The 26,397-nt window shown below is 42.8% G+C and overlaps 1 protein-coding gene across 17 annotated transcripts in view; it reads left to right on the top strand.

Annotated features, from left to right (window-relative positions):
* The window catches only part of ADGRL3 (adhesion G protein-coupled receptor L3), a 272,261-nt gene that overhangs the window by 42,569 nt on the left and 203,295 nt on the right, over positions 1 to 26,397 (top strand). For all 17 annotated transcript variants that reach the window (XM_075149833.1, XM_075149835.1, XM_075149829.1 and 14 more), the window contains exon 2: positions 13,832 to 13,941. In XM_075149833.1, the coding sequence (XP_075005934.1) occupies positions 13,832 to 13,941 (110 nt within the window). The remainder of the gene's footprint in view (positions 1 to 13,831; positions 13,942 to 26,397) is intronic.

Genomic DNA, 26,397 nt, shown 5'->3' with positions numbered 1-26,397 from the left:
ACCCCTGACTGCTTACTCTCCAGCACCTGAGATACCATTCACCACTGGTCTTCATTACAGCCAGGCTGCAAAATGGACTACCAAAGTATTGCAGGATTTTAAGCCACCACAATTTTAATGGCATTACATGGAACTAAATGTATAATTTTTTCCATTGCTGCTCTTGCCTATACGTTAATTGGTCAAATATTCACCAAGCCAGGTAGCAGCAGAGCCTGCCTGGTACTTTATTCTAGCAGTCCAACATACACTGGAAAGTTAGGATGCCATTTTCAGCTCCTACCAAAATGCTTCCTCAATTACTCAGAAAAAGTGGAGCCCCTTGCAAAGAGAAGAGGTTGGACTTCACCGCCGTAAGGGTGCTCTGCTAGAGGATGAGAGCTAAGGGTTTATGGCCATTCATGGAATTAAATCCAACTCTTTCAAATCCTGAACAAAATCTGTGGTGCTGAACTACTGCAGAAAGCAGGAACACAGTAGGGACAAGGCATCATTAGACCAATATGCTCGGCACTAATGGTCCTGATGGGGTGCAGGACTTCAGAGCTTCATGTGATTTTTAAGCCTGGAAGGTGTCACAGCATTAACAGTTAATTTCTGTGAATTTTTGAGCTGATGCAAGGGCCTCTGTGTCATGAGACTGGGGAATCGCTCCTTGGTGGCCCCAGGGGAGCACGGCTGTCACCTCTGCACCCATGTCTTTGTCTCCTTGAACGAATAGGGAGCTTTATAAATACAAATGTCAACAGGTCACATGTGGAATTGGACGTGGCAAAAAGTCCAGTAGCAGCTTCGTGGTCTCAAGCATCCAGCACAGAGTTCAGCAGGACCAAAAGCCGGTTGGCAAGTTACCCCTTGGCTGGGAAACATGGCAAGAGCTGGCATGTATTCAGAAGTCATTTTCTGGCCATGGTGCCAGTGCTGAAGAGCTGCGGGGCCATGGCCTCTGCTCAGTAGGCGGCACTTTTTGGGTTTGCTCCCTCATGGAGAAGAAATTTTCCCATGACCTCACCAAAGCTTCCAGGGTTTGTCTGCGCATCCGCAGTCAGTTCAATGGAAGTCCAGAGGGTCCGGGCAGCAGGTGAGTGTTTTTGTCTGGTTGTTTGCAGTTTAAGCGCTTGCTTTCATTACTTGTACAAGCTGGGACCAGATTTTGTCCCCAGAACTGGATCTTTTGGTAAGTCAGAGCAGGGGAGCTGTTTGTGTGAGGGCAGGAGAAGAGGAGGGCGAGACGAGCATTTTAGGGAGGAGGGTGGTGAGGATGTAGCGCGTGGTTGATAATCCTGTAGAGAAGTTGGACACGGTTACAATGGGTGAGTGTAGCTGAGTGTGGGTCACGTGTATGGAGTGGCCCTTTTTATTAACAATGTTTTAAAATCTTAATATTCAAGGAAGGCTTTTGGTGGATGGTTTGGGGAGTCTCTTCGGTGACATGAACTGGTGATACTCTTTGTGTACTTTCTTAATATGGGAGTATCCTTGCTTGTACACTCCCGCTACCCAGCTCAGACCCTGTTAATGGTCAGTGATGCCTGTAAATGACTGTCCACCTACTGAATTCACTGGGGTGTGGATCAGACCCATGGGGAGGAGCAACTATATGGCCAGCAGTATGTTTTTGTTTTGTTTTGTTTTTTTTTCCCAGGAACAGGTTGCTTTTTTGCTTTTTGCAGTGAAGTGAATAGTTGATGCCTTCCTCCTGGCAGGGCTGAAGTACTCTTGACCTAGCTCATGATGTAGTTGGGAGTAGACCATATTGCGCAGGTACAGTAAGTCTCAAGGTAACAGGGCAGGTATCGGAGGCTACGGTCCTCTCCACTTCGGTGGTAGCTAGCAGAGCGGGCTAGCCCACCTCGAGGAGCGTTAATGCATAAAAATATCCTGTATCATCTTATCCCTCAAATGCAACGAGCAGGAATGTGATAGTGGGAGCTACGCTCTCTTGGGAAACCCTGCTGCCAAAATCAAAGGCTTCACATGGCTGTAGCAGTGCAGCTCCTTGTCATAAAATGGAGGATTTTATTTGCTTTTATTAAGTAACAGAAGCTTAATTAAGTTTCTGCTGAATGTAATAAAGCAATACAGCTGAATGTAGGTCAGTCCCAAGTAATTGTTTCACTGCTTTAGCAGCTGTTTAACCGATACTCAAGTGTTAAATAAGAATGCTGAAAAATTTTTAAATTTTTTTTCTTTTTTAAAGGGGCTAAGTGGTCTCTTTCTCAGGGGACTGTGAGGTTAGCCTTGGCCCTTTGAACCTAATTAATCAATGGTGAGGCTCTCCGAGTGCTGGCTGTGGAATGCTCTTTAATTGCTCACTTGTGCAGTCATTTGTTTTGTTTAATCTGCGACGGATTAAACTCTGTTATAAAGGTCCTTGCTTCTGTCGTAGAACAGCTCCAGCCATGCAACACCAGGCTCTCCGCTCTATTCCCAACGCCCCTGGGGATGTGGCAGGGAGAAAGGGAAGGACGGCTCTCCCTGCTCCCCCTTGCCACGCCGCCTGGATCCACTGGCGTTTTCATGGGTCCCCCCCATTGTTGTCGGTGAGCTTCCCAGGGCTGTGCTCTTGGCAAAGGGAGTATCATTAGCTGTTAATATAACTCAAGAATTCTCCAGATATCTCCCTCGCTTTCTTTCATTAAATGTGAAACTTTAGAGACAGAAACTTTAATGATTTTCTGTGCGTGTGCGTGTGTGTAATACTGTATGCTCCGCTGGGACCCCTCTGGCATCCCACGTCTCCGAACAGCTGTCAGGCAGCTCAGATTCTTTTCCAAACTGCCAATCTCCAAAAATATTTCCTCCTCTTCTTGAGTGTGGAATTTCGCCCCTGAGTCAGAGAGTCTGCGCAAAATGATGGCAGGATTCAGTGACAAAGTTAAGGCTGCCAAAATATTGGGGCCAGAAATGAGATCTTTTATACCAGTTGGGGGGGGAGGGGACCAGGACTGTGAATTTCCAGGCGACAGCAGGACTCTGCTTTCGCTTCCAGCCCCAGTGAATTGTTTTGAGACAGTGTGTTTCTTGTAATGCTTGCCGTTAACATTCAGAAGAAAGCTAGATCATTTTAAGATGTTTCAAAAAGGGATGTTAAAATTTATCTTCCTTTTTATTATATCCACTGCACCAAGGCACCCAGTGGCTTTAGAAATGTAAGTAATGAAAGACAGAGAACAAATGTGAACTATAGAAATGATTTATGGAGACATCTGATGAATTTATCCTGCATCTTTAACCTTTCATCCATCTCCCTGGACTTCAGCTAGTATGTCTGAGCAGCATCAGTCACATATTTTAAAGTTGACTTGCTGGAGACATGCTCCATGCTCTGGAATGTGGATTTCCCAGTTTATGCCCCACCTAAGGCTCCCATGCAATCCCAGGCAGGCGGGTTTTTTTCCGCAGAGCTATCTGGGTTGGATTACCAAAGTGGTTAGGCACTCCATGACACAGCCTGCTGCCTGAAAAATGCTTAATAGCCGGCAGCTTCACTGCTCTCCATGAGAACCAGAGTCCCAGGCCATGCTGAAGCAGCTGGGCATTTGTAGCTCCTCCAAGAAGAACCAAGCTCTTTGGAAGAATTCAGCTCCGGTGGGAGGGAGAGCCTTTCTGGAAAACTTGGCCTTTGAGTTTAGCTTCCTCAAAGGGAGCTTTCTTGCATACAGTGAGTTTAATTCTGTGAGTACAGCATTAGGCAGGCTCTGTAGTATGAAATAGCCAATCCTCCACTAACAAAGTATTTTCCACATCTTCACAAAGAAGGCTTGAGGTTTTGCAGAAGCCCTGTTGCTCTGTTCCTACCAGCTGTTGTCCTATAGATGTTCAGAGGCCATTTTCCTATCAGACTTTTTCTCAGAATAGTCTTTTTAACCAAATCTCTATGTATTTTAACCATATATTTTAAAAGCAAATAAGGTATGTAATGAGCAAGTAGTGTCCCTTTCAGGATGGTGACCAGATAGGGCTGAGATAAACAGATAGATAGATATGCTGAAAACTGCCCCAGGAAGGACAAGTGAGGAGGGAATGGGGTGGTGGGAGGGCAGGGGCATGTGATCCCTGACTTCCCCCAGCTTAGCGCTGAGCACAGCGTGAGAAAGCCTTGCTGGAGCTGCTGGACAGATGTTCTCAAAAATGCATCCCTCCATCCCCTCCCATGTTGCTGCATGCAGCTACAGAAAGTTCAGTGCTATGTTTAGACATTTTGAGGAACTTCACAATGACAGTTTCAAGTAATATATCTAAGATTAGGGGGTTTATTTTTTGCTTTTTTTTTTCCCTTACCATTTGCTTCTGTATATGTTTTGGCTGGGCAATGCTGGACTGGGAAGCATATGAAGGTTTTGTGATGCTGTGCTTTCTCTTGAGCTTAGAATCAGAGTGCAGGCTGCCTTTATTCAAGCTTTGGGCTGAAGATCAAAGAGGCAGAGTTGGCTACGTTGGAATAAAATAAAAAAAAATCCCTTTTGAATATCAAAAACATATTTAGTCCTTTTCAGGATTATTTTTTGAGAAAGTTTGGTTTGTTTCTGATTACTAGTTGTACTGCTTTAATGCCTGAGACACAGACAGGGGCCAAGACTCCTTTGCACAAGGTGCTGTACAAAATTGGGCACCATTAATAGATGCTGTATTAATAGCATATGACCCTGGCAGGCTGTTTGTTTTATTCACTAATTTTATCTTTTTGTCTGAACTGATTTTGCCATGATGCTAAAGGCATGACCTGTCACATGTTGATCCTACATTTCACTTGGTTGGGAAGCTTTTCCCCCCCAAGAGGCTGAGGGGCGATTGCTTCCTTAACTAAAATCTATGGACCTTTACTTAAAAATCACCTCAGTATCATGCCATTGGCAAGAGTGATGAAGAGAGAGGTTGCTCTGGGTTTTAGAAACAGTGCTGCATGGATGGCTTCGGTTCACTCCTGAGTTCATCAGGGAGTTGCCCAGCTTTGACCTCCCGTGCTGTTTGGACGTATTCATTTTTGTTTCATTCAGTCATTCAATTACTATGTCAAATTTGAGATGGAGTGCACTACAAATTATTTTGGCCCAAAACCTTTCTTTAACCCTATTTGCAGAGGTGAAAGGCTAACACATTAAACCTACCAGCCCATGAATACAGATTACTTTAGCCAGTTTAGAGACAATATTCTCTAATCTCAGTTTTTCCTCTTGCAGGAATCAGTCAGTGGCTGGGACAGGGGCATTGGGTGGTGACAGTAAATGACAGCACTGCGGTTATTACAGGCTGCATAATTCCTTGTACTTCAAGAAAACGTGACAATTAGCGAAGGGGGATGCAATGGGAAGTAATACCAGATTTTCCTCTAACAACAGGACAGAATATCCTTTTTTATTCTTTTTTATTAATATATTTAAAAGGTTTCTAAATTTTTGTGTTCAGATTTGCTTTTTGCTCAGTCAGTGCTGAGCAGCAGATTCGTACCTCGTGGTGCTACAGAGCTGCAGTGCCTTGGTGTCTGGCACAGCATCAGCTCCCTGTGCTGCAGACTCGCTGGATAGGTAGGTGATGGTAGACCAAGGGTCTGAACACGCTTCAGAGCTGTTGTACAGAAGATAGTCCTTTGCCACTTGCTCTGGCTATCCCAGCTCTGTGTAGCTGCACTAAAGAAGAAGAAAAAATGGGCTTTAACTCGCATTGACTTGTGTTAAAATGGCAATGAAGACAAAGTAATGTGGAGCGCCAGCTGAAATTCAGCCCAGACCTCCTCTAGCCTTTAATTTGACCTCCTAACCCAAATTAAAAGCCAGATTGTTTTCTGTTCACAGTTATTTTAACTAGTGTTAACTCTGGCTAAATCGACGAGCCTTTTATTGCTTGGTTTGTTTTAGGTGTTTACTCTTCTCTCCAGATATCCTGTCAGTGTTTTGTAAAGTGGATTTTTATTAGGGTGCTACAGAAGTTTATGGAGTTGGAAGAAGTAAAGTACCTGTAAAAGGGCAGATGTAGTTCTTTAAAAGATGAGCTTTACAGCCTTAAGGCTTGCCTGGTTTAGTTTTAAGCCCTACGGACCGGCAACCAATAAAAGACGTTAGCCTATATTGCAAACCTGGCCTTGCTTGTGTCCTCAGCTCCTTGCAGCTGGAGCAACACCGTGACTGCTTTTAGACATGCTCGGTGCAGGTCTGTTTTCCATGCTGACCCAAATCTTTCGTCCAAATATACCCAATGGCTTGGGCAGATCGTCGTTTTGTTGTTCTTGCGCTAACGATGAGTGTTTCTTCCACCAGGCACCTGTCGCTGCAGGGATGCTGTAGCCAGGCACATTAGCACAAGGCACTTGTCAGGTTTTCCTGTTGGGGTGCACATTCATTGCCTTTGGGGATTTCAGCTCCCCTCCTCACTGTGTTAATCGCAAAGAGATGAGACAGAAAAAAATCCAAAGAAACTATAAAATGTAAGAGGCATTACATGACAAAGCACAGAGGAAAAAGCTTTCATTGCTTGGGGGGACCCTCCTTTGGGTGTTGATGAGCCAGGGTGTCCTTGCTGGCGGATCCTGCCTCAGACCTCGGCTTCCCGAGCTGGGGAGTCCCTGGCGGCGGAGCAGATGCACCATGTGCAGGGGTGCCCCAAATTGCCATTAAATCTGTTAAATCTTGTGAATTTGCTGTTAAATGCTTCTTGTTAAATTTTAAGGGCCTTATCAATGAGCTGAAACAGCATAATTACTTTCACTTTTTTCTTTTTTCCTATTGGTAAAATTGGTATTTAAATTATTTCCAGGACCTGTTTTCCATCTTGCTTCCAGGCTCTCCATAATATATCAAGGTAGTCCCCTCGGTGACCTTTATAGCTCGGATTCGGTTTGGCTCTGCAGGATTTTTTCTGATGTTTGGCTGCCTGGGGTTTCAGTGTGGTTTTGGTGGTTTGTTTTTTTTCAGTTTTGCTTTGCTCAATATAAAATAATAATCAGAGGAACAAAATGGGTTGAGGCTATAGAAAGAGAACTCTCTTTTCCCATCAAACATCGTAAGATTTTACAATAACCATAGCAGTTTAAATGTATCTCATTGGCATATCTCCACAAAGGCGCTTGGTGAGGCTGCAATTAGAGTGCTCTGCCTCTCCTTGTATTAGTTTGATCACATAAGAAGCAGCCTATCTGACAGCTCTAGCACCTGGATAGATAATTAAAACCCGTCAATAAAACAACAAAATGCAGTGTGTAGTGGGACTTGTCTGTGCTAGCATTAAACACCACAGATAATTATATCGCAGCAGAGGTTGGAAAGCCAGCTTCTCTGTGCTCTGAAAGATCAATAAAAAGGCCCATTCATAATGAAGAAAATGTAAGAGAAACTGGATTTTCATCTCCCTCTCATTAGATCCTTTGCTTTTAAGGTTTTGCAGAGGGAGAAAAAGATTCTGTTGAGGAATTCTTTGTTTCTGGAAGCTAAACAGGCGGAGGATTTAGCTTTGCTTTTGTGCAGCGTGTTATTGAAAGTAAATGTGGTGAACCAAAGGCTTTTCTCTGGGCTTGTGGTTCTATTCTCCCCTCTCTACCCTCTGCTGCCTCCCTTCTCTGCTTGCTTTTTTTTTTCCTTTTTCCTCTTATTTGCAAGCTATCACGTTAACTCCACTTATGAGTGCAATTTCTCTTTGCTTCCTGTTTACTTTCTCCAGGGCATTAATTTTATATATTTTTTTTTTCTCTTGGCCCTTCCTAAAGGGTTGATTTGGAAATACCACATATTGACAGGGGAGAACACACTCCTGGCTGACTTATTTGCTGTGACAGCCTCTTTCTTAAAGCAGTCATCCAGAGAGGAGATTTTTGTGTTCCAGAGAAGGAAAAGGATGTCTTGCAGTATTGCCATGAAGGATAATGAATTAAGTCTGTCTCTTACTGTAAAACTATTAGAAAAGTATAATAGACCTTGAGAAAGAGGCTTAGATATTGATGTCTTGGCTATATTAGCGTGCCTAGGCATACGATGATTGCCTTGTCTTTGCAGAAAAAAATAAAGTCTATGTAAAGTAGGTGTTTCAGCTGAGGGCAGAGGGAAAGAGTATCTTTGGTTTTTTGGCGACCATTGCTCATGAACGCCAGTGAGCCGTTTTGGTTGGCACACATGGGCATTAAGAATCCCTTGTTAAAAGTTGCTGTAGGTGGAGGATAGCACCAGCTATGAGCAGGGTTTGTTAGCAGCAGCAAGGGATGAATACGGCAGCTCAGTGCTTTCCGTACAAATCCAAGTTCATGGTCACGTAGCCTGAAATTTTCCAATATTCAGGGTATTTAAGAGCCTAGCCCTGGACTCTGATGGTCTGATTGCAGATTCAGAGGGAGCGAGTGGCTTCCCTATTTGTAGTGGTTTCCAGTACACCCTGTTCACAGGAGCTCCCGGCCACGGTGTCGCAGAAGGCGTTGTTCCACCTCAGAATGGCTTGTCTCTAGAGGATAAGGACCAGGAGAAAGAGGGTGTGTTGGGGATGAAATGGATGTTTGAGCCTCTGGGCTTGTTGTGAACTTGTGCACGGATTTCTGGTTGCTCTTCTTCTGGCATCCCTGGCATGACGGGGGCCTGCCCCCGTAGTTTTGGCATCCGTTTTTCTTGTCTGGGGCAAATGGTCCCCACCTGGATGGGGAGCTGGAGGACTTACTGGTATTGCACCTGCGATGATTAATGCTGAAAGGCTTTTGTTGGGGATTGATCTTTTGTTTTGTGCTGCCTTTGCATTTTTGTTCTGGCAAACATATCACTCCAGACATGTCTAGCCTGATGCTGTTGACATGTCTGTGCTATTAAAGTTTCTGGAAAGGCCTAAAATAAACATCACCTGCCAAACTATTATTTTTTTCCTTTCTTTCTCTTTTGGTAAATATATCAACAATGTCAGCATTGGAAAAATTCAAAGGTGTCTGAGCAGGAATAGGCAGCTGTTTATGTCTTAAAGTGTTTCTTCCTTACTATCACAAGATGACCTTGCCACTTAAAAATCATAAAAATGTTGCCAGGGAGAAGGAATGGAAGTTTGCTGAAGGGAAATGAAGTTTTGGTGGTGTTTTTTTTTTTAAATCTGCACCGAGAGTTGCAAGCAGAGTTGAGCCCTGCAGCTGGTTCTGAACTCAAATGGTTCCTTCAGTCCCACTGCTATAAATGCAAAACAAATGCCACATGAATTATTATTACTGTTTCACATTAAAACTCTTGAAAGTCATTTTCCACTGGAACTGGGAGAAGTTCTGCAAAAATAATCCATGTTTTCTGTTACAGTGTATGTGTTACACTGGATTGACACCTCTCTTCTAGGATAAATATTTTTCCACATCTGAAAGACAAAACAGGTACCTTAATAAGTGGGAATAAATGTAGTTGGAAAGAAGGCACAAAGAACCCCATTTTTTCTTTTTTTTTTTTTTTTTCCTTGGGACAATTTTTTCTGACTGGGACAATTTACACTTTTCCCGGGAGGTAATTTTTCCTTTCCAAAACATATATGTGAATAACGTGAACTTCTGTTTATGAGATGCTGGATGCTTAAAGGCTGCTGAGTACCTTAGATGGATTTTTAGGAGGATTTGGGGTATTCTCTTTTCCTGAACATACAGGAATGTATGTTGCTGTCAGTCTCTCAAGTCCGGGTGAAAATGCAGATCTCGGGTTATGCTTTGGTTTCTGATCTCTTGGTTGTTCTTGGTAGGCTTCTGCGCCTTGGCAAAGTGGATGTGAGATACTGGCCTTTTCATTGAGCACATTTTGCACATTTGCGTTTACTGAGGAACCCAGGCACTGGCAAGTCACATTTTCCGTATCTTACAAAATGGAAAATGCAGCAGGCTTTTTGCCTTTGCTAGTCTGAATGCTGTGGCAGCACGGTGAGTTGTTTCTGGTGAGCTTGTGGACACCCTTGGTCCAGGCAAAGTGTCCAGGCATCCCAGCAGCAATTACGGAGGTGGCCCGAGATGTGCAGGGTCTCTGAGAAGAAGGCTCTATCTTCACGTGCCCACCTTGCACTTCAGGGAGCAACAGGGAGAGAGGAACGATTGCAGGTAGAAATAAGGACTTCAAAATAAAACAAACCAACCCCAAACAACAGGATGACTATAAATTCCTTGTCAGATTTCATGATAAATGGCAATAAGGGGAACTAAAACCACTTGAGGGGCTCCTTTAATTCTTCTGTGTCTCCAGAACATTTACCTTAAAATGTTGTACAAATTAATAAAATGGAAGCTGCTTTCTTAGTAGGCATAAAATTGTCTATCTGGTCCCCCAAATTCACAGATTTCTCCCACAGTTCTCTTGTTTACTTGGTGTCAGAGCATATGGAGAATGAGAAAATACCCCAAGAGGCCAGCGTTCACTTAGGAAAGTTGCTGCATGAGGGCAACACAGGGGGAAGAGAAGTAGTTTTGTTTGAAGGAGCTGATGAATCGGTGCTAGAAATAAGAGGCGCTTGTCAAAAGGCAGTAATAAGAGGTATAGACGGGTGTAAAAAAGGTGACTAGTTTTCTGGAGTACAGTTATGCTAGAACCAGCGATGCAAATGGTTCCTGCCCTGTTGGAGGGGGAACCTAGCAAGATGCGGAGCTGCCGTTTGTAGCGTAAGGCTAGGGGACCTGGGTAGTGTTTCTGCAATTGCCCTATAGAAGAGACAGATTTATACTTGAGCTGATGCAGTTCTGGTTCTCACTGCAAACTGTAACTCCAGTAGTTAGTAAAGGTCTTCCTTCAAGAAAGGAGGAAAAAAAAGAAAAGAAAAAGAAAAAAAAGAAGGGAAAAAAACCCAAACTCAGAATAAAAACAAGGGATCCTTGCTGCATTGACTGGAAAGGTCAATACCCAGTACTGAGCCTCACTACTCACAGGAGTTTGGAGCGAGTATTACTAAGACCCAAGGGCCAAGAAATCCCAAGATTCAATGTATAATCCCGTAATTTACAAAGAAGAGCTCGTGGGCTGGTTTGCTGGGAATGGAGTAAGGCCTGAGTACGTGTTTTTTTTTCCCCTCCCTTTTCAAGGCTACAGATGCATCTTCTTTTACACATGTCCTTTTCTATGTCATTTCTTGTGTGTCACTTAGTGTCACCTGGGCCTTTAATCTGTCTGGAAAGAAATACGACAAAACTGAAGGGACCGAGAAGCTGTTGTGAAAATGGGAAAAAAGTATGAGCAACCAGAGCTTTAATGATGAGTGTTTTTTACCTCTTTCTCCCCTTAAAATTTTCATAGCCTGATGTCTGACAGGAATAGTTGGTTGAACAGGTATTAGGTTTTTTTCTAAGGTTTTTAGTCCAAATTGCCCTCATGCCTTAAGTGTGCTGGAATGGGAACCTGCATGTTTGACCCTGGGGGGGATAAAGGAAACTCGAAATGCCAAGTGCCGGACACAGTTTTGCTGCCCATACAAAATCAGTGTGAAAAAGAGAGGAGATTGAATTTTTCTGGTTTGATTTTTTTTTTTGTATGAGCCTGTTTTTTGCAAATTGTGTGAGGTTCTGACACCGTATAGTATTTGAGCTTTTATTTGGGAGTTTTTCATTTGGTTTTCTGTTGTTCCCCCCTGTCCCAAGGTGACACTGACAATTTGATCTCGCCTTCTTTTGAAGTTTCTGTGCTTGGTAGGCTCAGTGCTTTGCCATCCCTCGATCCAGGGATGTGCAAGGGGGCTTCAGGACTTGCTAGAGTTGGGGGGAAAAGCCCATACCGGCACCCTGCATTCCCCACTCAGCCCCTTGTATCATGGTGCTTTTATTCCCTTTGGTGATATCCCAGAAGGCAGCATGCATTTAGGGAGGTTAAAGCTGGTGTTCACAGCCTTCAGCTTCCAAACCAAGTTTTGAAATACTGATTATGAACCTGGAGCTTTCTAGGTTGCATGTTTTTACTTCTGGTTTTTGTGTCCAAGTTCTTGCATAAAAAAGAAATGGCCGCAAGGAAATGTTTCGCCATTCAAAGCAAATGCTTCCTTATAGACAGGAAGAAAGAAAACATGCGCAGATGAATCCTACATGTGTCTCTTCCTCCCCCCACTTCCAGTTCCTCATGATTTTGGATCCTGACTCATGATTTTGAAACGTCTCTTTGATCCATTGCTCTTATTCTATGTAATGTGGCCAGGGCTGTCCGTACAGCCAGACAGACTATTGATTAGCCCAGTGCAATTGCTTTTTGAAAGGCACATTGAGCCCAGTAAAGGATTTTTGTTGAAAGTGAAGTTTTGGATGATGTTCAAAGCCTCTCCTGGAAGACTGCCCATTCGCGTGGTCCAAGCTACCTGTGATATCCCAGCCAAGCCACCTGTCTGTAACTAGCAAGGGTGAGGACAACAAAGTTATCCTTTTTGTTAACAAAATTGTTTTTCTGTGTATATGATAAAACTAGTTACTTGCTGTGATAACTGTTGTCTTTCAACTAGAAAACATGAGAATGTCCCAGCCCTCTGGATTATCTGTTATCCAGCAAAACAGCCCGATGAGCAAGCGTATCAGCTCTTATTAATCTTTCCATAAAATTAAAGAAATTATGGAGCTTAAGGCAGTCACTAATGAATCAATTTTAATTTATGGGCTTGAATAAAATCCTCATTAAGGCTGACAAACTATAGCCTCAGGTAAACATGAAGCATTTCCACTGCAGACCTAAATGAGTTCTGTGCTGGCTGTTGCGGCTTCTGCCAGGAGAGTAGGAGGGTCAGGGATCCCACATCACATCATAGGATGCAGCATCTTAGAGAAAGTAAATGCAGTGGTCTAGCCTTAGGAGGTCTCTTTCTGGCATGAAAAAGCATAAAAATCAAAGACTAATTATATTTCTCTCTCTCTCTTCCCTCGCCCCCCTTTAAACAAGCAAGCAGAGGATTCTTCTCCATAGAACTGCTGTTTGCTAAGGGTTTTTGCATCCCCAAAATGCACAAAAGTTGTACCACAAAAGCAGAGGCAAATGTGGGTTTCCATACATGCACAAATCAGTCACCCATGGATGTGAGTGAGTCATATGTGCCACAGGGAAAGCATCTCGCAGGGCCCAACCTCTGTGTGTGTGCTTTTAACCTGAAAGATGCTTACTGCAGCGGGTAGGGTCACTTCCTTTTCTGTGCAGTTGCACAGCAAGATCTTCAGTGAGAACAACGTTCGCTTTTGGAAAAAATACATCATCTCAGGAGATGCATCTGTGCTGGGCACAATGATTGAATAAAACTTAGCCATTTATAACTAATGCAAGTGTGTTGGCTGTGTATGAAAAACTACTATTTTGGGTTTTAGACAACTTATTTGGTGATTTTTTTTTTTTCCACTCAAGTGTTGATGTTTCTTGTCTTTGCTTTGCATTAAACAGCATTATTCAAGATGACTGGTTTTGTGGGAACACTTCATAAATATTTTGTAAAATGTATTTGTGATGCCTGCTATAAAATATACAATGATTATTTTTGCCACAAATATTGTTGGTTTACTCTCTGCATTTCGTTTGCCGGGGATACAGGTATATAAGGTTAGTTGAGGTCACTGAGATGGAATTTGGGTTTCAAGAATTAGAGGGCCACGTACCTGTAATCATTTTTTTTTAAATCTTCCTCTCAGTTTGGTTTTAAAGGAATACCTCCTGGTGCTGTAAGAACTGCTTGGAGGGGAAAGGGTTGTGCCACCACGCCTCTTCTCTTTTCGCAATAAGCTGATGAAGACATCGGTGTTTGCCATCAGCCTTTGCACACTCTCTGGCGAGCTACCCCAGCTGACGCTGGAGTCCTGACTTCTGCATCTTCACTCCTGTTGACACTGGAGGGGCCACTCAACCTCTTGACCTGTCCTTCTGTCTGGACTGTTTTCTGACTCTCTTTTTTTTTTGCTTTTCAGATGCAGTAATCGGACCCAATGTGCAGTTGTCGCTGGCCCTGATGTGTTTCCAGACCCTTGCCCTGGGACGTACAAGTACCTGGAAGTGCAGTACGAATGTGTCCCTTACAGTATGTATTTTGATATATTTGCATTTGTTTCTTTAATAGAGATCTGATTTATTGTGGAGACTGGGCCAGCCTTGAGCTTGTCTCTTGTTGCCCAAGGGCAAGTAAACGCTCAGTGACAAACCACGTGCGTCATATGAGACTGAGCTGATAAGATATGAAAAATTGTCCTCTGTGCAAGGTTTGTGCTTAGGTTAAAAATATCCTAATAGTGCCCCATGTTTTCCTTCTTGTACAGTGTAACAGTCACATATCACCTTTTGGAAAACACTTGGGAAGCCCCGTTAGTGAAAGCAGACCAGAAGAAAGAAGCACCATTACTAGCTTATAGCTTCTCTTTCCAGAGTTTTATGCTTGTAATTGTATAGCAGTGCGCTTCAATCGACCTATGTCCGTGTAATTGGTGACATTTGATAAGTGCCTTAAATACAGTATTGTATTGCTGAGGAGGTAGAAAGCTAATGTTTTGGGAAATTTGATGTTTGATGGTACAAAATAGTAATTTATAAGCTTCCAAAGTTATGAAGGCAAATTACAGGCAAGCCATTTAGCCTGAATTTTTGAGGGTAGAAAGACAGTCATCTGGGATTACAGCAATATGCGCCGAACGGGAAATGTCAGAGCTACAAAAAGTTAAGCGTACCTCAGAATTTGCTTTCTGTAGCAAATGAATTTGTTAGACGCGATTATGGTCCTACTGTCAAAAATGGCATGCGTCAAAAAAGCAATAGCAACAGTAATACTAGGAGTGCACTTTTTATTAGCAGTCGTAAAGGGCTGAGCGATGAATAACAGCACTGTTTCTAGGTTTTCAGTTTGAGTAGGCCAAAGCTCATAGCACACTTCTCAAAACAATAAAGCACGTACGGGAGTGGACACTTGCAAGCCATAGAGTTGTATTGAGAGAGCAGCAGGAGACTTCAATTTGCTGAAACCCAGGATTTGGCTTGAGGACTAAGAGCATCTTCTTTGTTGCCTCGAGCACGGGCTGCAGGAGAGCAAACGTGGCTGAGAAATGACAGGCACGCTGTCCGGAGGGGAAGCAAGAACTTACAACCCCTCGGGTGGTCCCCATCCCTTGTGCAGGAGGTGGTCGCTGCCTGCCGCTGTGACGTGGAAAGGCTGTGCAGTGTTTTGCTTGTTGTGAAACCGCAAGGTTAGGGATACAGCTAAGACCACCACTCTGAGCAAAGGGGACTTTCTCTGCTGAGGGACTCTGTCTGGCGGTGGGCTCGGCGTGTCCGTATTTTATTTTTCTAAACAAAAATGTGAAGCTTCTAAATGCAATGATGGAATATTTTTTATGGGGTGAGCTATTTTACCCATGGAAAGAGTGACATCAGGGGCTTACAGTCTGCCCTAGAGAGCTCGTACCAAATTACCAGTTTGGAGTTATTCCACTCTAAATGAGGTCTTTCATTTTACAAACGACACTGTGCGCGGGGAGGGCGAGGGGAGATTGGTTTCTACTTATCATAGCAGGTTGTATTTCCTTGTGATTTGTGATTTGCATGAGGTATGCTGTTCCCTCCTGAGGCTGGGCTGGTAAAGCAATATTACCTAGTACCCCTCCATAGCCTTTGTTGCATATAAAACAAAGAGGAATAGTGGTGCCTTGTGAGAAAGGTAATATGTGAATATTATGCCCCAAGGTGTTAATCAGCCCTGTGTACAAGATGTAAAATAACTCTTGTGAGAGGTTGCTCAGCACCAAATGTACAGTAGAGATTGAGTATGTTTTAATGATCTGAATGTGGGGAGGAAAACAACAGCAGCAAGCTACGCTACCTTTGCAGTTAAGTTAGTAGCTTTGATGGCTGTTTCCTCCAGTTGTTTACGAAGCAAATATAGTGCCTCTGCGAGTAGAGTTACAGGGGGGAAACGAGGGGCAAGCATGTTGTAAAATAGGATCCCATCTCCTGGTCTTGTTGTTCTGCATGGCCTAGGAAATTTTGGGTCAAATCTTCACGTGTTGTTATTCAGTGTAGCACGAGGGAAGTTGGTTGCATTCAGGCAAACTGTGCCCCTTCATCTGCAGACGTGGAGTGGGAAACCTAGGGGTCCTTTTTGTTCTTCTCCTACCTCAGTCTCTGCCTGGCTTTGTTACCGCCTCCATTTCTTCCTTCTGAAAATGGTCAGCTCAACTTTGCAGATGTTCCTTGCCTGGGCCCCAGGAGTGCCCCACAAGTGAAAGCCATCCAAGCAGTGGGGAAGGTGTCAGCTCTGGCCAAGGAGGTCAGCAAAGGTGTGATTGGACCAAAGCTACGCCTGGTGCATGAAATCTCTTTCCTCCTCGATGCCTCCGTGATGCCTCTGCCGTTTCCTGTGGGTCAGTTGGTCCCCTTGGGTTCTTGTCACCAAGCCCACGTGCTTCAGCCCCTCTAGCCAAATTTGGGCTGTTGCCCAAGTCCTTTCAGGTCCAGCTTTCTGTAGAAAAACACACCCAGCCACCTTGCATGATGCTTTGCTGGAAGAGGGGAGTGGGCTCTACGGGCTCCCCGGCGCTGCTCAGTGCTGGGGAAAACCCTTCCTTGGCCACTGACATTTCCTTGGTGGCTTTGTGCACTGAGCCCTTGGTGAACAGCGGTGTCTGCCATATGGCTATCTTCTAAAGAAACACAGCAGTTGCATAACAATATTAATATTAATATTTCAGCAGGCACTTGTACTTGTGTGCAATTCCAGCTTGCTTCGTCTGGTTGAATGGGTTACTCCTTAAGGTTTCAAATTATTCCATAAGGACGGAGAGAGACAGTTTACCCAAGCGCTGGCTCAGCAGCAGAGGGGAGCGTGCGTGCATCTCAAGAGAGCAGCGTTTAGGAGTCATCTTTAACAGATGTTGCTAGGACTGACCTTAGGCGCTTACACTCAATATAGTGCTAGTGTATACATTCCCTCCGAGAAAAATTATGGAATATTTAAAACTCCATTGGGTAGCCTGCTCCTCCTGCGATTTTATTTATTTTTTTATTTATTAACTCTTCCACCACTAACTCATATCATTTTCAAGAGGAAAGCATCCCCCTTTCCTTTCAGGATGGGGGAAAACAAACCTCTTCTAACTTCAGTATCTCATGTCCTTTATATTACCCTCCACACCGCATTCCTGTGTGTTCACTAGAGGGACCCCTGAGAAGGAGAGTTTCATGAGGCTGCAGTTACTCTCGACACGTGTGGAAGACAACAGATAATTACGCAGATAGCCCGGTCCTCTCCTTACTTTCCTGATCCTGTAGTCAGTTTATGTGATGGCAGATGCTGTCTACAAAAATGGACAGTCATTTCAAGGACCTCTGGACTTTTTTTGTTGCCCTCTGACAATGAAAAGCAGTTGAAAAGCAGGTGATTTCAGGAGGTGAAAGGATACCAGGCCTAATTTGACAGGCTTCAGTGGCATCAGTTGTCCTATTTTTCTGGTATCAGGAAAAAGTCACCAAATTAATTTTGTCTTTCTCAAAGCAGGCCTTGGCATGTGGTGTGTTATTTCTCTGACACGTGCTTTAAATTCTGCCTCTTTTCTTCCGAAATGCTGAAATTACTACTCCAATTTTCTTAAATGGAATTTTCTTTTGATCATTACTGACCAAGAGAGCTTTTCCATGGTTTTCTATTAAATATGTACTACTGCAGACCTGCAGTTTGCCATTGCCAGAGCTGTGGACACATGTCACATTGTGGAGAGATGTCTGAAACTGCATTTTAGGCTGCGTTACACTGTGTGTAAGTATGAGAAACCTCACTTTGCAAGGGTCCCTTTGACCCAGCACTCTGTTGTTGTTTCCTAGTGCATCCCTTCCCTCTCCCCTTCTCCCTTTACGGAGAAGTGTTAAATGGGTAATGGGAACAGCAGTGGTGGAGGTGGTTTTCTGAAGTTAGGTCAACACTCTTATTGCAGGAACACTTCAGTGTCATCTTCTGGTGCTTGTACAGTTCTGTTGTCATGGTGCCAGTATATCTAGGAGTGTAATTTTTCTTATTTCACCTTTGTAATGTGCTAAGGGACTTACCATTTTACTCATGAGCCAGTGCAGAAAGCAGATGAGCGATTTATCCAATGCTGTACACGGGACTGGTGACAAGCAAGAGAGTCCAATTTTGCAAGACCAGTGGTGGTGGGAGAGCTGCTAAGCTAATTGTCATTGTAAGCAACCATATTTTCTATTGATAAACTGATAAATGCAAACCAATGTGTTGGTTTTCCCTATGCAAATACAGCCTTTGTATGCACGTAACACTGTACAGCTCAAACCATTCATGTTTTAGTAGTCTTGCATGTATTTCTGAGATGGATGAAGAGAAAGAACAACCCACTCGAGGCTAACAAGCCACCTTCCCTTCGCTCTCCCGAGCACATGTGCTCTGTGGGCCATGGCAGCAGCGCTGCCCGTCGTGGGTGACACCCCAAATCAGAACAGCGAGATTTTCCAACATGTGAGCAGCTATCTCCCACTGGCTTTGAAATTTAGGGATTGTCTGCATGTAGATTTTATTTCGATTTCGAAAAAGGTGCAAGTTGAAAGCGCGGAGGTATTTTGGAGTGCTTTTTCTGTTCATTTCCCCCTAGAGACAACCGTTCAGGCTCCCGAGGATCCAGTGTAGTGTTGGAAAGAGGATTGAGCTAGCTGAATCAAAATTATCTTCAGTTTTTCCCGAGCTCTCAATTCCCTTAGTTTCTAGGTTTTGGAGTTCACAGAGTAACTTGTGCACTGTTGTCCTTCAGAAACAGTCTGGTTTTTAATAGATACTTCAAAATTTTAAGCTATAGGGAAGGACAAAGTGGAAAAAAGGTGGGAGCTCAACGAGGACAAGCCCATTGCTGCATTGATGGAAAGGATGGCAGCAGCAGGAGGGAGCGAGACAGGTGCCTCGGGCATGGCATATCTGTCATGGTTAAACCGCAGCCGGCAACTAAGCCCCACACAGCTGCTTGTTCTCTCCCCCCGCCCCCCTTCCTTCTTCCCCCAGCTTTATATGCTGAGCATGACGTCCTATGGTATGGAATATCCCTTTGGTCAGTTGGGGTCAGCTGTCCCAGCTGTGTCCCCTCCCAGCTTCTTGTGCACCCCCAGCCTCCTCACTGGTGGGGTGGGGTGAGAATCAGAAAAGGCCTTGACTCTGTGTAAGCACTGCTCAGCAGTAACGAAAACATCCCTGTGTTATCAACACTGTTTCCAGCACAATAGTAGCTACTGTAAAGGAAATTAGCTCTGTCCCTGCCAAAACGAGCACACATATCCCACTGTGATGATAACTTGCCTCGCATCCAGGCGACAGGTCTTCCATCAGCTTTTAATATTGGGGAGATCTACTCAAAGGGCTGTTTCCTGCAAGGGAAAAATGTTCGTGGCTTCCAAGGAAAGATGAATCGTCCTTCCTTTCCGTTCTTCTAGGTAAATGGGCTAATAAATGTTATGAAGGCACCAAATATCTTTGGTGCTTACAGAGATTTTCCTGCTTCTATAATGCTAACAAGGGGAAGGAAAACAACGCTTGAGCATGGTTCATCATTTCTTTTCTTAAGACTTTTTTCTTTTTAAACATGGAACCTGAAGTCACATTTCCCAATTGCTGTATTGATGGAAGGAAAGGTCATTTCTTTGCTAGAAATACTCCTTTTATTGCTGACAGAAGAGTAGATGGGCTCACATATCAATAAAAGTGAGGGATGGTAAGTGTGATGTGGGAACAGAATTCAATAAAGTTTTATTGTATCACAAGTGGACTGAAGTGCATTTAAAAACATTAAATGAAGGCTCACAAGGCTGACCTTAGGGCCAGTGAATAGACAGATAATTGAATAATGACATTTTTAAGAGAATACAAGCACTAGAAAGCAAACTGATAGTTTCATTGCTTCAAGATTGCTGGTGGAAAGGGAAAGAGGCGGGAGAAGCTGGGAGAAAATTACAAACTGAAAACAATTTAATGAGACTACTTTTCCCAAGAATACGGTTCTTAATTATTTTTGGAGTGCTGTAAGACCATTATGTGACCTCCAGGCCTTCCCTGTGTGTATTTTCTTGCCGCCTTCCCTATTGGTTGAGAAGCAGTGTTTGCGCGCCGAGAACAGTGCTGTGTTCTGTTAAACAAATGGACTTGCGGCTTCTCCAGTTTTCTTTTGCTCTGGATTTTTGGTTTTTTCTTCTTTTCTCAAGAGAACTTGATCCCCTGGGGCCCACCAGTGAAAATGGCAAGTGTTCCCAAGGAGTTAAACCTGGCCGTTGGTGTTTTGGTCAGTGATGAGTGAATTCCCCCCTGAAGCCAGGCATCCTTTGTTTTATTTGGTTAAATAAATTATTTGTATGCATGGGCTAGGAACAATAATTAAAAAAACCCCACAACAAATCAAACAAAAAAAACCCCCACCAGACCTAACTACCCATTATGATTATTTCTGAGCAAAGAATCTTTACTTTGTATCCTGCTGACAAATTGCCTTTCTTCCAAAGCATACAATTTCCTGGGCATTGCGGCCAAAAAAGCTCATTTTTGTATTCGCTGAAATTCCCAGCTTTGCTTGTTGGTTCTTTGTCTGCAGAGGCAGAAACGAAGGACGTGTTACTTCCTCTATCAGTCACCTTTCACCATGTGTTTGGGGGGAGAGTGCACCTACACAACAGCCAGTTGGAAAGCACCCTTAATTAAAATAACCTGATATTTTGGGGCTTTGCGAACCTGGAGGCTGAGCTATCTGCATAGGTGTGTGCATAGTTTTCAAGAAGGGGAAGAAAACTAAATGCTGAGAGCTAGGGGAAATAGAGGTGTTTGAAAACTTGAAAGTAGCCTGAGATGAGGGAAAAAGGACATATTTGTGAGACACGGTGAAATATATGACAAGATAGTTCATTTCTGAATCTGAGATGAGTTTGGTTTAAATTAAAGGAACAAGGTGTGTGCCTGTAATGCATACTGGTTTAAAGGTCTGCTGTGAGCAGGAGCACTATGGATTTTCTTGTGAGGAGAAGTTAGATAAATGTTAGGTGATCTCCATAGTATGAAGGCCACCACTACCTGCTCCATCTATAATTTCCAGCATGCTCCTGTGAAAAGCCAGCTCCTGTTGGCTCCTGTCATCTCAGTCCTTTCTTCTAGGTTGTGGGACCCTTCTTTATGTCTCCCACTTGTGCTAGTATGAGCTTTTGTGTGAAAAGTCATCTTTTCTTCTCTGTTCTTGTCATTTTCTCTCTTCTGAGTGTTTAGCTGATCACCTCCTGAGCTAGCTCACCACTTCCCAGTCCCAGGCTTAAAATATTGAAATGCCTCTATTCACTGATGCATTCAGTCCTTACACCACGCGTTGGTTCTGAAAATTGTATCTCCTCAGACAAGAGGTTGTGCTCCTTTGTATCTTTGAGTCACACATGCTATCTTTATCAGAAAAGTCACCACAGTGCTTCTGCTTAATTGTATTAGATCTGAAGTGCTGCAGGGGAAAAGAGTTGGAGTCTGTTATAGCCTGGGCACCTAGGAACTTGTCAGCTGATCGTGGGGTGTTTTATTGCACATTTGCTGTCAAAGTCGGTAAGGACATAATTTGATGGACATGTTTTAATACCACTTAGAAAAATAACTTGGTAGCTTACCAGCTAAACAGGTTATTATGGAAGAGTCATTGCAGTGAGTAAGTGTAACTTCAGTCATATGAATGTTTGAGAGTCACTTCTCTGCCCATCATATTTTAAAATTGCACTCCTAATTAATCATGGAAGTGAGGTAAGCCTTAAAATTAGGTCTGACATTTAAGCTGGACATCTATAAGCTTTGTAGTTGTTGAAGGTCTTGCACAGTGAAAATCAAGGTGTTGCAGGAGGTGGCGGGGGAGAGTTTAATTTGCTTGCAAGTAAACAGAAGGATGCCCTACACCCCTGTATACTCCTTTTTCTCGGTCCTATTATGAGAATTTCATTACCTCCAGACTTTTCATTTTTCACTCCAAAGAAAAATACTTTTTTGCAATGTTACAAAATGGCTTTTTTTAGCTGAAGCCTGAACTTACCCATTACATGATGAACTACGAGCGGAGCAGCCAGCAGCATGCTTTACTGACAGGTGTCTGAATGGCATGGCGTGTTGGGCTACACGAGGTACAAATTAAACACCCGCGGTCTGAGTGCCAAGTCTTAGGGTGAAAGGTGTCTTTTTATTTACTTTTTTTTTGAGGCAAATTCAGAACTTCCTTTTCCATTCATTTGGAAAACACTGAGCATCTTTTGGCGATGTTGGACACATTGAATGTAGGTGAGAGAAACAGCAGGAATGGTGAGATTCTTCTAGTGTGAAAGTTTGGGTAGTCTGGTGATAGATGTAATTAAGGAGGAGATTAGTTTTTTCCCTTCCAATTAATACTTAAGCAGGTGGAAAGTTAAATGGGTACTGGTGACAAGTTTGCAAGAGTAAAATTCACAGACTGAAGGGAGTATGGGGGAGCATGGAAAGCATGACAGTAGTTTAATGTTGGTTTGGGTTTTTGTTTTTTTTTTTAAAGCAAGTGCAGCTGGGAGAAGGTTTCTTTCTTTCTTTAGAAAGAAATATAAAAAGATTTCTATAGTAGAGCAAGAGAGTCAAAATTCACATCTCTATCCTCACCATCATCTCACACTCCCGAAGTTTGTAGTGTGGAGATCCAGACTTTAAATAAGTCAAAGACTTTACCATAGATATGTTATGCGTTTCTCACATTTGATGTTTTTCTTGATGTAGAGCCCCATCAGTTCTCCCTAGGGGCCCTGTAACTGGTTTATTATGGAAGCTGAAGGTGGAAAACTGTGATGAGTAGTGTAACTTATCTCATTTTATGAAGATTATGAATATAAGAGAATAACATAATTCCTTGTGTGACTTCTGTGCACCATCTATTCCTTTCCAATCTTGTCCCACAGTAGCTGAATTTTTAGTGAGAAGGTGTATATTGTTGGTTTGGGTTTAGCCATTTAAACTAAAAGTTGCTTAAATCTTTGAATCTGTTGCCTGAATGCCTTTGGCCTTTGAGTCTGAATCAAAGGTCATTAAATCACAGGGAAACTTTCTTTCAGTGTCAGCAAACTTTGGGTCGGGTTCCCGGTAACCTGAGGCTACCTGAAGTCATTAGTTTTTTTTGAGAAATTTGTCTTTGTTGCACCCATTTCTAGCATAGTAAATAACTGATATTGTCTTAGCTAAAATGGAAATTGTAACCAATACTGGGCAGAAAGAAGAATGAAATTCTGGTGAATTCCTCAATATATTAATAAGCTACAATCCCCCCACCTCAGCGGCTGATGGTTCCACATCCAAATAGCAGAGCATCTTTCTAATGCCTGAAATAGATTTGTGTTTACTTAACAAAGATGTTGACAAAACATAGCAGCCTGACCCCTGCAAACATGCTTGTCTGGAGTACCAATGGGAAGAAACCACTGGCTTTAGGTTGTTTGTACCAAGCCATATTTTTCATCTCTTTCTGACAGGTCTACTACTAGATATTTGCCACCAATTTGCTGTCTAAACACAACCCGATACTTCTCAATTGTCTCTGAACAATTCTGTCATCATTAAGAGGAATATATTTCTTTCCATCTTTAATAACCTATTGTCTAAATTGCGCTATTATGCCAAGCACCCTCTGGAGACATTGATATGGATTTCATACATTTTATAACGGATCTTCATGGAGATAATATTTATATTTCCAGATTTTATTCCTATTATCCTTTCATTTCTCTCTCAAGAAGTACTGCAAAGGTTTCTTTCATTGGTGCAAGCAGTGTAAGGAGATTAAGAATATCCTTGCCAGGTGCTATTATAAATCCACAAAAGAAATGAAATATATTTATTGGTTTTTATTCTGGCCAATGGGGAGAACAGAATATGTATATCCAGTGGTTAAGTTGAGGATTGAAGTTCATTTCTTCTAGCACATGAGGGAGGAGGAGGGAGGGAGAAATTTGAGTGTATTAAGGCAAATCCCTTTAGTGTGTGAAATATGAAAACGCATCTTTCCAGATCTAAAAATACAACTTTGAGTTTCTTTATATTAAAAGGGCTCCCAGGAAGAAAGCCAAATGCATCTGACTGTATTACTTTTTTACTCATTTCCTCCACTTTCCTTGCTAACAACATTTCCAGTCGACTTTTAATAACAATATAGGCCTGCATGAAACCGCAGTAGTTGTATGTACCTCAAACTCTAGCAAAGGAGACAGAAACACAAACTGCGTAGCATTAGATTTTGGTTAGCTTCTGTCTCTGTTTCCAAGAGGAATTAAATGGGAGGAGGATTTGAGGGAGGCTAAGGCAAAGGGGCCCTCCCCAGTGCAGCCTTTTGCAAAAAAAAAAAAAACCTCACCAAAAAAATGACGTCGCACGTCATTTACCCGGGCTGATTGCCAAGCTACGCAGAAATGTTCTTAAGGGTTTTTTGGGGTGTGTCTGGCTTTGGGGGGGGGGGCGACCACCAATTCAGAAAAGATTTATTCCAGTTGATTTCCCAGATGAATGTATTGCTGAGGGTCTAAACTAATCTCCTCCTCCAAAGTCTTTTTCCCCTCTATGGGTAACTTAAATATGTTTTAAAAAAATGCCTTAATCTCATTTATCTTTAATTTCTCTGTTCCGCACTACAGGCCCACATAAAAGAATTTACATTGGGTATTTATCCTTTCCAATATCAAAAGCAAATTCCCTTCCAGATCTCAATTTTCACTGGTAATCCTCAGAGATGTATAATTTTAATTTACCTTGCAGATGACATCTACCTGGTTTCTCTCTCTGCTTCTATGAAGGTATTATTCAGCAACACCTCATTAACTCTCTGGTGGTTTTTTTTCATCTCTTGCGTGTGTTGAAGTGTCTATGAGTGAAACTGTTGTCTTGTCCTTTGCTGGAGAGCACACACTAGTTTAGCAGAGGTTGGCACTAGCACATAGGTGCGTAATCCAGCCGAGTCCTTTCTTTTTATCCTGGGAGAGGCAGCGTTGGGCCTTTGTCCTTTTTGCTTTAAAAAGTAATAATTGCACATTTTTCAGTTGAAGCTCTTGCAAAGGCTTGTGGGACCACACAGACGTCCACTCACGCACCTGAAAGCTTCCAAAACCTCAGATGTTCAGATTTGCAAAATAATGGTTCTGCTAAACAGAACAGGAGCTATTGTGCTCTGTGGGATTTTGAAAATGAACCCATTATATTTAGGTGCCCTAATGAAAGCTAAGCTCCCCTGGAAATCTGCCTTTAATGTCTGTATATGAAACACACTGGAGTTATTCCACCTATGTTACTATTTAGAGCAACAAATCGTGCATTTAAGTGTTATTCTGAATGCGACCTTAAAAGACAGTTCCACGTTTCTGAAGCAAAACTGAAGGGATGGGGGGAATGTAAAGTCCACGCAGCAAATGCAGACTCAGGTTTGAAAATTTGACCCTAAGAGAAGAAAAATCAGGAAACAACGCATAGGTGATGTCGGAGATGGAGATATTTTTTATTGGTAAGACTTGGCACAAAACACTGAAATTGTGAGATAAATGACTTTGATATTCTAGCCTCGCTTGAGAGAGCAGAAAGGAGTGGCTAGTGGCTCTTTTCGGTATAAAATTACACTATATCGCTACTGGTGGTCTTTTTCTTATCATAGGCTGAAATTACTCCTGCTTCAAGTATAATTGCATTTGTATCCTGTTGCTGCTTTGGGTATTTATACTTGGGTTGGCAGTGCCTGAAAAAGGTAAGATTGTTAATCGATACTTAGTATAGAGCTGAAAATACAGAGGCATCAGCTATTAAAATGTAGCAGGGAAAATGAGGTGGTATCCGAGTACTGCCACAGGTTTGACGTGGCAGGGTGCGTGTGCAGGGACTGTCTGCAGTACATACAGGCACATGTGAGTCTGCTTTGATAAGGACTAGGAGATGAGATGCAGAGGCACGAGCTGTAATGCAGGAATAGATTTACCACATGAATATTTGTACGAGGCACAGCTGTACCCCTGGTTTCACTAGGGCTTTTCCCATTGAGACCACTGGGACGCTTATACCTAGGCATGTGCTTAAATGCTTGATCAATGTCGGCTTGCATGTTTACATTTTATATATGCTATACGCAAATAACAGAAGCCTAATTTGGGGGTGACTTTATGTGCTGAGGCTGGATTTTTGAAGGAGGAACAAATGGGCCTTTGTCCATTTAGAGACTCGCTCAGAAGAGTGAGCATGTGCCATGTACATTTTCAATGCAGTCAATAATTAAATATGTTCCAGATTACTGTGGTGGGGGACGATATTAGTAATTATCATAAAGTGACAAATCAACATTCTGCAGCTGGTACTTTGGAAACAAAAAGTTAGTGTTTCAAATAGAATTCATTAAAAATATGTCCTAGTTCAATTGTCATGTTTAAGTTAAATTAATGTCTTATGTTTTTTCTGTTGTTTTTGGAGGGTTTTTTGGTTGTTTGGGGGTTTTTTAACAGGCTTAATAAAGGTATA

The sequence above is a fragment of the Calonectris borealis genome, chromosome 4, assembly GCF_964195595.1.
Source record: "Calonectris borealis chromosome 4, bCalBor7.hap1.2, whole genome shotgun sequence".
Classification (NCBI taxonomy): domain Eukaryota; kingdom Metazoa; phylum Chordata; class Aves; order Procellariiformes; family Procellariidae; genus Calonectris; species Calonectris borealis.
Note: the sequence above shows the minus strand (reverse complement) of the source record. Positions and strands in the feature narration are given on the sequence as shown.